Source organism: Tachysurus vachellii, chromosome 2 (assembly GCF_030014155.1).
Source record: "Tachysurus vachellii isolate PV-2020 chromosome 2, HZAU_Pvac_v1, whole genome shotgun sequence".
In the NCBI taxonomy this organism is placed as follows: domain Eukaryota; kingdom Metazoa; phylum Chordata; class Actinopteri; order Siluriformes; family Bagridae; genus Tachysurus; species Tachysurus vachellii.
In genome coordinates this window covers 13,746,230-13,757,867 of record NC_083461.1, presented here as the reverse complement: position 1 = coordinate 13,757,867, position 11,638 = coordinate 13,746,230, and the positions used below count along the sequence as shown (strand labels likewise).

Sequence of the window (11,638 nt, the reverse complement as noted above, 5' to 3'; positions counted from 1 at the left end):
GTGCCAGGAGTGACGAGGGCTTTGAGGTAAGAGGGAGCTGGTCCATTTTTGGCTTTGTAGGCCAGCATCAGTGTTTTGAATCTGATGCGTGCAGCTACTGGAAGCCAGTGGAGGGACTGCAGCAGCAGGGTGGTATGCGAGAACTTTGGCAGGTTGTAAACAAGCCGTGCAGCTGCATTTTGGATCATTTGCAGGGGATGAATTGCGTTCATAGGTAGACCTGCCAGCAGTTACAGTAGTCCAGTCTTGAAATGACAAGAGACAAAGTACCTGAGCTGCCTGTGTGGACAAAAATGGCAGAATATTTCTAATGTTGTAGAGAAGGAACCGACATGAGCGAGTCACATTAGCAACATGAGAGGAAAAAGACAGTTGATTGTCCATGGTTATCCCAAGGTTGCGAGCTGTGTCTGAAGGGTAGATCAGATCGTTGTGCAGGGATATAGCAAGGTAATGACCTGGGGATGAATCACCTGGGATGAACAGAAGTTCAGTTTTGCTAGGATTGAGCTTTAACTGATGAGCAGGCATCCATGATGATATTTTTGCCAGACATGTTGATATCCGAATTAATGGTGCTCCATGCAAAGTTCAAATTTTAGGGAATATGATGTTACATTTAACAATGTAATTAGAAGTTTAAATAAAATGTATCTATTACTAGAAAATTTCTCATAGTGAATTTTGCACTATGGTTTCCATCTGAAAGTTCAGAGATGATTCACCTAACTTTATTCAAGATTTACAGAATTCAACATTTTGAATTCTGGAAATCTTGAATTACTGAAACTTTTACAAGGCCTGTAAGATTTTCTTTTTTTCCTACCCATGCATCATTTGAAAATTAATGTTTGCCGTATTTCATTTTGAATCTAATTTATATTGGAAAGAAAATGAAACGATTGTAATTCCTGAACAGCTGCTGTAAGAAAATGAGCACTTGGGCAAAATAAGTGTTACCCTGCAGTCATGCATCTTTATCTTTCTGTAGCATATCTGCATATTAGCTTTCATATGATAGATTTGTTGAAGAGATTTCAGTACAAAAATAAAATTTCTGTACAAAAGCCTAAAAAGACTGCCTATTGTCCACTCCTTGGCTAATCACTTTACAAGTTAGTTTGTGTTTCTGCCTCCACCATGTGGACAAAGCCTATATGGAATAGAATTCATCGAAAAAAAGTGCACCTACATAATTCATGATTTCGCCTCTTAATTACACCCAACTTCTGAATAAATATGTAAATAATAAAAAATAAAGACTATACTGTTATAGGAAAATAATAAATGCATAACTGCCTCACAGCTCCAGGGTCCCAGATTGTCCCAATTGTAGAATTTCCTCTTGGTTTAAGTGGATTCCTCCAACCCCCTAAGGTATACCAGTAGGTAGATTAGATGGGATAAATTACACATAGATGTAATCGTGTGCAGAGCATTTTGCTGTCTGCATTGCTTTAACTGAATTATGAAATTCACCACATGGCTAAAGGATTGTGGACACCTGACCATCACACTCATACAAGATGAATTATTAAATTAGGTGCTTCTAAATTTGTGGCAACAGTTTGGAAAGGCCCACAGATAGATATGATGGTAATCACAAACATTTGTCCACATATTGTACATCCAGATCAGGGTTATTTCATGTTGTCTGTCCATTAGTGAGACACCGCATACTAGACTTACATCACACTATATCACACAGTACTGAATGTTACTATCGAGGAATACTTGCAAGCACACGTAAATGAGCAGTCTGGTCAATATGCAGCCCTACTGTAATTATGATCTTTGAGTAAGTCATTGAGGGTTCATATTCAAAACAAGATGTGAACAATTGTCTTTTATTTAAAACAGTTAAAAATGCATACTCTGTTCTCATTTTAATTGAAAAACGTAAAAAGTTTTTAAAACCGACATTGATAAGAATTTTCCTTTAGGAATAATGACCAATGATTAAAATTGAATTCATTCATAAGTGAAATACCATTTTCACTTTGAATTTTGATTATTGATACTCATTAAATGCACTTGAGGACCCGAGCTCCATCTGATGGGGTAGTTATGTAAAAGGTTGGGCATCCGCTATATCTCTCCTGAAAGGAAAAATAGGATATCAGTTAAAAACTAGTGTCATATTGTAAATGCAATCTAAATTGCCATATACCTTTATATGCTTCATAGTTCTTTCAGTGGCATCAGACTGAAGCAGGGAAACTGTACATCCACCAAACCCTCCTCCAGTCATGCGACTCCCATAAACTCCATCAACCTCCATTGCTGCATTTACCAGCACATCCAGCTCTGGACAGCTAACCTCATAAAGGTCCCTAGAATGAGACATGATTTTCTGAACTCAAACTATGCTGTCCAACAGCAGACTTGACAGCTTCGCCAAGTTCATATTAGATGTTTCGTCAGCATTTACAAACTGTGAATTTGAAAAAATATTTACGCCTTTTCCCCACTGAACAGAACTGTAGTTTGTTATAATTATGGTGGGAAAGTTATTTCTTTATTGATTAACCTCTTTAAAATCAGAAGACAAGTTTCTACATTACTTAAAACAGGATGGCCATGTAGAATTAACTTCTAGTTTTTTGCAGTTAGACTTTTTCTGTATGTTGTGGTATGGCTATACATTACCTGAGGGAATTGTGGCTCTCCAACATTAGCTTTCCAAACTCTTGATAAGCTCCTCTTTTAAGAGCCTCAGCTGCCTTTGCCGTACGCTCAGTCTCTTCAATCACATGATATACTCGTCTATATGTTACACTGTCCAATCGGTCTTTGGCATCTACAAATGGGCAAACGGGTGAACGGTGCAGTCCTACACAGTCAGCTGAAACCAGGCTTTTGGAGAAAATATGCTTTAAGATAAAATTTTTTAATAATTCTTACCTTCTAGATCTTGCAATGTGGCATCCCTTAGACTGCTCTTGCCCATAATGGATGCTGCCTCCTCACACTGTTTTCGTCTGCTGGGATACTCGCTTCCTGTCAGTGCATGCTTCACATTGGAATTTGTGATAAGGATGACCAAACCGGGATCAGCCAGGGGAACAGCAGTGGCCTCCAATGATCTGAGATGGATCATTAATAATTAATTTAGTTAAATGAATTTACTTAAAAAAATCAGTATAAAAATATACGTAATATTGCCTTTTTTTTGTTTTTGACAGAAAATAGAAAATAGCATCTGGAGAATCTACCTGCAGTCAATAAGCAACGCATGGCCCTCTTTGCCTAGCACTGAAATAAACTGGTCCATAATACCACAGGGTACTCCAGCATGAGTATGCTCTGCCTTCTGGCATGCTAGTGCCTTTGCTATTTTATCCCCATCATCTGTTGAAGAAGACAGATCAATTTTTTTGTTTAATTAATCAATGTTTAGGCAATCATCTGCATTGCACTCAACCGTAAGCCCTCAAACTTATCTGGTGTCACTAAATCTACACGTGTTAATGCAAATTAAGTTTGTGCAAATGACTGATGTGTGGAGAAAATGTCTCATTTTAAATCAAATGTAAATTTTTTCCTACCTGGACACAGCTGCTGGAGGAAGGTGTACACTGCCACTTCAAGTGAAGCAGAGCTTGACAGTCCACCCCCCAGTGGGACACTGCTGGCTATTACAGCTTTAAATGCAGGCAGAGGCTGAACTGTGCATAAACCCAATGACATGATCAGCTTCTTTTTGCAATCCATTTCTTCTGAAAACAGGCTTGACTTTTTGTCAGGAAATTATGACATAAAATATGTCATAATTATGTCAAACTATGTCACAATAAAATGATGTAGAAACTGTAATGGAAGTGTTGAAGATGAGATAAAAAAAGACATTTTCAACTAATCGTCCGTGAATTATGCTTCAACCATTCTTGCATATGCTTCAACCATTCATGGATATGCATATACAGTATGGACAATATGGATATGCATATACAGTATGGACAATATGGATATGCATATACAGTATGGACAATATGGATATGTATATACAGTATGAACAATATGGATATGCATACAGTATGAACAATATGGATATGTATATACAGTATGGACAATATGGATATGCATATACAGTATGGACAATATGGATATCTATATACAGTATGGAAAATATGGATATGCATATACAGTATGGACAATATTGCATTATGGACCAGACTGTGTAACAGTTTCTTCCCACAAGCCATCAGACTTCTCAATAACTGAACTGAACTGTACTGAGCACAACATACAGTACACACACATCATCACTATGGACTGCACAGACCCACACAAAACACACACTGACACCTCAAACTGTTTACATGCTGCGTACATCCATCAAACTGTTTACATGCTCTTTTGCACAAACTGTCCAACATTTCAGCCGTTTTGCACATATTGTACAATATCTCAACCATTTTGCACATACTATACAATATTTCAATCATTTGCTGTTTTTGCACAATTCTATATATTATCTCAAGGACCTGCTGCTAAGAAACTGTGTTCATTCTAATGTTACTGCACGAAATATTGTTTGAACATTCAGTATTCACATACAGTATTTACACTGGTCGGCGCTGTTTCTGTTTACTGTTTATTATCTTTTGTATTGTCTTGTAACTTTTTGTCTGCACGGTCTTTGTCCTGCACTATCTTTTGTCCTGCACTGTCTTGTCTGTCTTGTTTGTCTTGTCCTGCACTGTTTGCACCAGGTTGCACAGTTGCATGTGATTACTTACAAGTCCTTAGCCCTGTCTTTATTTTATGTAGCACCATGATCCTGGAGAAACGTTGTCTCATTTCGCTGTGTACTGCAACAGCTATATATATGGTTGAAATGACAATTAAAGGTTTTGACTCTTGACTTGACATACACAGACGTAACGCATATCCATATTGCATTACCTCTGTAGTGTTGCACCACGCCTTTAACATAACTGGCCCAGGCAGGCTGTCCTCCTGTCAAAGGCACACTGTCTGTTGGTAGATTAAAGTCCACTCTCCTTGGCTCATCTGCACATTCTGCAATGGTTACAACAGAACAGCTCTGGCCAGAGATGCTGCTGCCCACCATTACTGTTACCAGGTGCAAAGCCTGTGATCATTTCAGAAAAAAAACAATTCAAGCTTACATGGGTGATCATGTTATATCTAAACAAGGCAAATTACTGGTGTGCAATGAGTTTTCATGAGCTAAAAATAAGATTGCTGACAGTTTGACATCACCATTGGTAGAACAAATCCTTCATTATAATCCGTGTGTTCTCCGATTAAATTGACGCGCCCCGGAGCGCAAACTGCAACCTGTGGATCTTCACCAAAGTTGTCGAGATAAACACGACGCGCCTCCGCCACTAAAGCCTCGACCTCCTCCCCTGGATTCCTCCCAGTCATGATGGAAACGCCACTTTCTTGTCAGTTAACACAAAGCCAACGATTACAATGAACAAACAAGTGTCTTAAAATCAATATTGAATGAGGATAGTCACGCGCACAGAATAACGCAGATCAAGAGTCGCTACTTCCTGTATTTCAAGGATTGGTGTAGAAGATCACGTGACAGTCCATAAACAACAACTTGTAGCAAGTATTCCATAATTTCGGTATGCTAGGGTGCCAAAACTTTGGATATGAGCGTGGCTTACTAGTTAGCACGTTTGCCTCACACCTCCCGAGAAGTTCGGATAAGCGGTAGAAAATGAATGAATGAATGAATGAATGAATGATTAGACCTGAACTTTAGAATTGTTTATTCACATTATCTTGGCAAGATGTATACCTAGTTTCAGTCTATTCACAAACATACTCCAAATGAATGATTCTCTTTATGTTATTTTAAAGTAATTGAGCTGGTTTTAAATGTAAAACATACCCATAACAAAAATACTTTATATTAGTATATAAACTATATAACATATAGTTAATGTAATTAATACATCTGCCCTTCCTTTCCCTAGGCACATACTGATCAGTGATCAGGGTTATATTCTGTTAGAAAAGACGGTGTGCTTTAATATTTCAACATTAAATCGGCAACAACCTTTTGCTTCCAGTTCCTGACAAAACATTCAACATTCATTAATGACAGACTTGTATTTGATTCAATACATCCAAATTACTTTCTAAACCATAGCAATTCACTGTTTGCTAATTCAATAGCAAAAAAATTAATGTGAACATTTACCAGATGACAATTTGTCTGACAGCTGAGCTCAAAAATTCAGATTTGCATTGCAACATTCACTTTTTTAATGACAGCTTCTTCATTCTCCTTTCATTTCATTCTTTCTGGTTGATGACTGCTTCAGTGTTTTGGGGGTTTTAGGTTCTTTTGTAGACTTTGAGACCTTCTCATTTTTCTCCTTGACTTCAGTCTCTGAGGTCTCAGCATTGTCCCCTTTGACCTTGCGCAGTTTTTGCTTGCTCTTTACTGGGGCTGAAAAAGTAAGTGAAGACTTGTTGAACTCCAAAGGGAAAATCCCCACATCTCCGTCGAAGCGGTTCTTGGCCACCTGCAAGGATCTGCGTCCAGGACAGGTAACAAGCTTTTTCTCCTGAAGGATAAGCACATTGTCAGCCTCTTGACTAGCCTGAGGGTAGAAAAAGAACACAATTATGTATCGTCAAGCATCACAGAATTTTTGTTTACATTTTTAATTCATGATGGTGTACATTTAATAACTGCAATCTATCTGCTGCTATGTACAATTTGTCACTACTGTAACCATCCTCTAAACCACATCTGTCTTAATAGCGTCTTACTACTGATAAGTTTATATGGGACTGAGAAATTGTGCACAGCAACAGATGGGCTACCATTATTTATATGCCCACAAGATGCACATATATGGTAGATGAACTTGATATAATGCTTGTGAATGTAATATCTCCCACCAAAATTAATAACACATTAACACACAGAAATATGTTATAGTCCTAATACATTGTAGTGAAAGGGACATTCATACTGATGTACTAACCTTTGCTGTGCCAAAAATAGATGCTGTCTGAAGTTCTTTGTCATCTTCCTCTTTTCTTGGATGGATGATCAATGTCACATGGCAGCTACTGTTGGTTGCAAATTTTCTGAAAGCTCCAATAATGTTGTCTTGTACTGCAAACCTGGTTAAAGGAACAAATTTCACCATTATAACAAACTATACAGTTTAAAGCAGAGGTCATAGCCTTAACAATGACTACTAAAAAATAAATAAATAAACAAATAAATAAATCAATAAAGAAAACAATTAATGCTTAAAGGCATTATTTTAAGCAATTAATGCTTAAAAGTGGTTAAGATGTTGGCCTTCCAATCAGAAGGTTATGAGTTCGAATCCTAGGTCCACCAGGCTGCCACTGCTGGGCTCCTGAGCAAGGCCCTTGACCCCCAATTGGCTCAGTTGTATAAAATGAGATAAAAATGTAATTTTTCTCACTTGTCCAGAGACTGGTTCTCCTGCCCCATCATAAACTGCAGATTGTCGATGATCACGTGACTGATGTCATAGAGGTAAACAGCATGTTGCATGGTGTCTAGCACTGTCCTATTAACAAAATTAGATTAGAAGTGAAATGTCACAATTCAGGTCATATTCATGAGACATGTCTAATATAGTGCAGCTCTATTTTAAATATCACATGCAATGCACTAGTAACTATGGCAGTTGTTTAATGTTTTAGAAAATGTTTTGATCCTTCAAATTATATGCAATATTGACTTACTTAACATTCTGTTGTCCATGAAAAGTCATAAAGTAGAGTGGAAGCTCCTCAAATTTGTCAGCCCAGTAGTCGTACTGCTCCAATTTTTCCTCCAATCTCTGCATAGCAAACTGCGTCAGGATGATTTTGGCCAAACGTACGTTTTTGATCTCAAAGCTGCCCCACAGTGTGTTTACTCCCTGCATACACAGGTCAAGGGCATACTCACTGATGAAGGTGGTCTTCCCACTGCCAGTGGGACCTGCAAATATAAAAGAATTCAGATTAGTAGTTAATTACACAGCATAATGTTGCATAGCAATTACAGCTCTAATTGATTTGATGGTGTACCTGTGAATACTGTAAGCTCCCCCTTCCGATGGCCTTTAAGGATTCGATTAAGCTCAGGAAACCGGCACCACTTTATTCCTGCCACCTGCTCTACGTTGGACAGCTCTCCAAAAACATCATCCCTGAGCTGCTTAAAGGACACTATAGACTTATGGGCAGCAGGGATAGACGCCTTAACAATACGTGCAAGGTTCCTGCCGTTTATTAATGCCTCATTAGGGCATGGCTGAAATTCTCCTGGCCGCACAAGAGAACAGCGTTTCAATCCTAGTTTCTTTGAAAACATTTTTGAAGCCTCCCAAGCATGTATATCCCCTCCCAGCCACAGTGTGACCTTCCTGAACTGCTCAAGGTAAGGAAGAAGTACCGGAGGCAGACAACTGACTCCCCGTGGTAAGGCTAATGCAGGCAGGCCAGTGGCCTGACTCACCGCCATACAGTCAATCTCACTTCCCGTGAGTACCATCTCCGTTTCCTTACGTCCTACTAAGGGAAGGCCAAAGAGGTTGTAGTAGTTGGATAATTTAGGAATACTAACTTCTGTATAAACCACTTGGCCATCATCTTTAATGGCAGCAGACAGCAGCTTTATGCCTCGGAGGCTTAAGTCATGCCCACTAAACCAGGGAAACACAAGACTTTTAGTTGGCTTAAAGAATCTCACCCCAAACTTCTTCAGTGTTGAGTTGTTGAGCTTACTGGTCTGGAACATAGTTTTGATAAGCTGCAGATCCTCTTCGAGAAGATCTGTGAGTGTCAGAGAGCTGCTCCAAATCCTGTGCACCTCCTTCAGTTCTGTCTCCCTCTGCCCCTGTTCCTCCACGCTCTCTGAGTAGCGCAACAAAACATCCGGGTTGATCGAATTTTGTCCCTCTTTCTGCATCACCTCCAGACAGTCCTGCAGGTCTTCCCAGCTTCCCTCTACTAGAGTCTCTTTACAGAGAAATTGCCCAGTTATTTTATCAATAAACATTGTGTAGCTGTCTTTTCCAGCTCCTTCCTGGAGTCGTGATTTTGGTTCTACAAAAATACTGCTAGCATGTAAGCAGCTATAACCATCGTGAAAGGAAATTTCCTTAGACCTCAGATACTGCTTGATGTCTGTGACTGTAATGGGATGGACAGGAATGTCTATTGAAAACTTTGCATCTCTTTTTAATGTTCTGGAGGAATTAAAGCACGCTGTGGGCTTTGACCCTCTATGGAGGTGACACCAAGAAGGTCTCCAGTAAGGATAGTGAGAGCTGTGCACCAGAGAGCTGGGAACCTGGACATAGGTGATGCATCTCAGGACCGGATGATGGTACAGTCCATGAGGTAGCCCTTGTAAGAGGCAGACTGTCCTCCTTACTAAATGCCTCGCACACATTTACTGCTACTTCACGATAACGGATTGGCAACAGAAATAATAGAGGACGTGTTTTTTTGGCATGATAAACAACATAAGTGTATTAACAGGCAGCTAACGGTACCTGTGCATCTTGCTGTTCAGCCATTTAGGTGACCTGGAAATTCCTCCACGACTATTACAAGTTTATTTTGCAGTTTATAGTCCAGAATAAACATTCAGACTTTTTTTTTCCTTCAAATGACAACATTAAAACACTGCACGCATGGCGCGCGCAAATACCGTTCAAGCACGCGTCCTAGAACCTTATATGTTTCCCATCCGTATTCAAAAAAAACCCCGCCTTCTTTGTTAGGATTGGCTAATGCGGACTGCTTCATACACTTCATAGGGTGAGATAACTCTAGAAGATCATCTACTAGCCAATCGTAGCACAGAAGACCGGATTTTGCCAGAATACAAGTGGACAAAAACGACCTTGGTGTTCACCTTCCAAAATAAGTCCGTGTGAAATACAGAACCAGACGTTAGGATTCCTCTTTTTTGAAATGCTTCATTATTCTTGTTGCATTTAAGATTAATATTTCTTTCTTCCAATACATATGTAAAGTATAATATTATTTGTATATTTATATATTTAACTAATTAAAACACATTGTGAAAGTGGCTCTTGTGTCATTTCTACCCGGTGGACAATAAACGTCGCACAGGTGCTCTGATAGTTTGGACGCATGTGTTAGGACGGTGTCCTTAAGACGTGTATTACTGTATAGCTCAATTGTATATTAGGTCCTCATCTGGTTATTTGAATGCTTAATATTTTATTAGACTCCGGAAGTGGCCATGACTGCCCGAGGCACTTCTAGTCGTTTTTTACAAAGTGTTCTGCAGAACGGAGTCGGTCGATACGTGTGTCAGCTGAAACGTGTGTCTCTTATCTTCTCTAAAAACGGACAGAGTTCCTTAGGAGTCAGGTAGGTGATTAAATACACACAGGGCGATATTACCAGTGTATTGTGATTATATAACCTTGTATCTATTATCACTGACTTGTGTTAGTAAACATCCACACTGCAGTTATACAATCACTGAGTTTTATATACAAACAATCAACCATTTACACTTATGGCATTTAGCAGACGCCCTTATCCAGGCTTACATTTGTACAGCTGAGTAATTGATGTTTAAGGGCCTTGCTTAGGGGCCCAACAGTGACAGCTTGGTGGGCGTGGGATTCAAACTCACAACCTTCTGATCAGTAATCCAACGCCTTTACCACTAGGCTACAACATCCCTTTCGCAGAAATACGCTCATTACCCTGAATAATATCTGGTCATTGGCGCATCGGTCACTGGTCATGAGGTCTCTTACTGTTGGAGGAGATGTTCGAGGGGATGATAAAATGTGTATAGCATAGGCTACAGTCACAAATTGTACACACGCAAAGTTGAGGATAAACCTAAGAAAATGATCAGTGAGCGTAAATACTAGGTTGATTTGCCTAATAAAGTGTAAATACAGAAAGTAGTGGCAGTCTTTGCATGCACAAAAATGTTCATGTTTTTCTGACAGGGAGTTTATTGAGGATGGTGTGGTTGACTTTGCTAAAAAGAACCCAGGAATTGTCGTCTACGTCTCTCCCGAGTCATGCAGAATTCCCAAAATTGTTGCTGAATATCGTAAGCAGGCTTTACCTTTTTGTTTTGTTAAACCTGTGTATTACTGGCAGCAATGTGCTATAATTTTGGAACAAAATATTAGTAATAAGAAGAAGGCTAAATCATCTCTTCTCTTTTTGCAGTCAATGGTAATGTGAAGCAAGAGCTTGTCACCAATAAAACCTCACAACAGATTGCTGAGCTGATTACTAAAATGGCTAATCAGTCTGGCCTGGACATCATCCGCATCCGAAAGCCTTTCCACACAGACAGACCGAGTATACAAGGCCAGTGGCATCCGTTCACAAACCGGCCACCCAGCACAAAGCCTGTTGGTCCACAGCCGAAATGAAGACTTGTCAGCATCTATTTCTACTTTCGCTAAACTGACTTTTTTGACATCTTACAAATTACCAAGTGAATGTAACACCTTCAATGATGATTGTGTATGGGTGTACGGTATTTGAAAATTGACTGTACATTAAACACTGAATAAAGGCGGATTAACTCCATTAGCCTGTTCTTGGTTATCTCAAAATGTAGGGTCCTGGGATGCAGGTTCTGGGCTTGTGCTTA

The 11,638-nt window shown here is 39.3% G+C and overlaps 3 protein-coding genes across 3 annotated transcripts; 1 reads left to right on the top strand and 2 right to left on the bottom strand.

Moving 5' to 3' along the window:
• Nucleotides 1–1,831: 1,831 nt before the first annotated feature.
• On the bottom strand, nucleotides 1,832–5,526 carry galk1 (galactokinase 1). The gene is made up of 8 exons (XM_060857614.1): nucleotides 5,230–5,526; nucleotides 4,909–5,098; nucleotides 3,549–3,668; nucleotides 3,216–3,351; nucleotides 2,905–3,086; nucleotides 2,650–2,800; nucleotides 2,171–2,333; nucleotides 1,832–2,099 (listed from the first exon to the last, which is right to left on the bottom strand). Exons 1-8 carry the CDS (start codon nucleotides 5,395–5,397, stop codon nucleotides 2,025–2,027), a joined length of 1,185 nt encoding a protein of 394 aa, XP_060713597.1. The 5' UTR covers nucleotides 5,398–5,526; the 3' UTR covers nucleotides 1,832–2,024.
• A 210-nt stretch (nucleotides 5,527–5,736) lies between these two features.
• Nucleotides 5,737–9,691, bottom strand: twnk (twinkle mtDNA helicase). The gene is made up of 5 exons (XM_060857601.1): nucleotides 8,056–9,691; nucleotides 7,726–7,966; nucleotides 7,440–7,547; nucleotides 6,984–7,125; nucleotides 5,737–6,593 (listed from the first exon to the last, which is right to left on the bottom strand). Exons 1-5 carry the CDS (start codon nucleotides 9,422–9,424, stop codon nucleotides 6,267–6,269), a joined length of 2,187 nt encoding a protein of 728 aa, XP_060713584.1. The 5' UTR covers nucleotides 9,425–9,691; the 3' UTR covers nucleotides 5,737–6,266.
• Nucleotides 9,692–10,102: 411 nt separating this feature from the next.
• On the top strand, nucleotides 10,103–11,574 carry mrpl43 (mitochondrial ribosomal protein L43). Its single transcript, XM_060857588.1, has 3 exons — nucleotides 10,103–10,377; nucleotides 10,977–11,083; nucleotides 11,206–11,574. The coding sequence occupies exons 1-3, from the start codon at nucleotides 10,247–10,249 to the stop codon at nucleotides 11,412–11,414; spliced, it is 447 nt and encodes a 148-aa protein (XP_060713571.1). The 5' UTR covers nucleotides 10,103–10,246; the 3' UTR covers nucleotides 11,415–11,574.
• Nucleotides 11,575–11,638: the final 64 nt, after the last annotated feature.

Bases quoted from the DNA above. Each gene is read 5' to 3' on its own strand.
- galk1 (XM_060857614.1), bottom strand. From the start codon at position 5,397: ATGACTGGGAGGAATCCAGGGGAGGAGGTCGAGGCTTTAGTGGCGGAG. The intron at 3,087-3,215 runs GTAGATTCTCCA...GATCCATCTCAG, and splicing joins GCGTTGCTTATTGACTGCAG to ATCATTGGAGGCCACTGCTG. The intron at 2,801-2,904 runs GTAAGAATTATT...GCCCATTTGTAG, and splicing joins CACATTGCAAGATCTAGAAG to ATGCCAAAGACCGATTGGAC.
- twnk (XM_060857601.1), bottom strand. From the start codon at position 9,424: ATGTGTGCGAGGCATTTAGTAAGGAGGACAGTCTGCCTCTTACAAGGG. The intron at 7,548-7,725 runs GTAAGTCAATAT...TTTTGTTAATAG, and splicing joins CATGGACAACAGAATGTTAA to GACAGTGCTAGACACCATGC. The intron at 6,594-6,983 runs GTTAGTACATCA...TTCTACCCTCAG, and splicing joins CTATTTTTGGCACAGCAAAG to GCTAGTCAAGAGGCTGACAA.
- mrpl43 (XM_060857588.1), top strand. From the start codon at position 10,247: ATGACTGCCCGAGGCACTTCTAGTCGTTTTTTACAAAGTGTTCTGCAG. The intron at 10,378-10,976 runs GTAGGTGATTAA...TTTTTCTGACAG, and splicing joins CAGAGTTCCTTAGGAGTCAG to GGAGTTTATTGAGGATGGTG. The intron at 11,084-11,205 runs GTAAGCAGGCTT...CTCTTTTTGCAG, and splicing joins CAAAATTGTTGCTGAATATC to TCAATGGTAATGTGAAGCAA.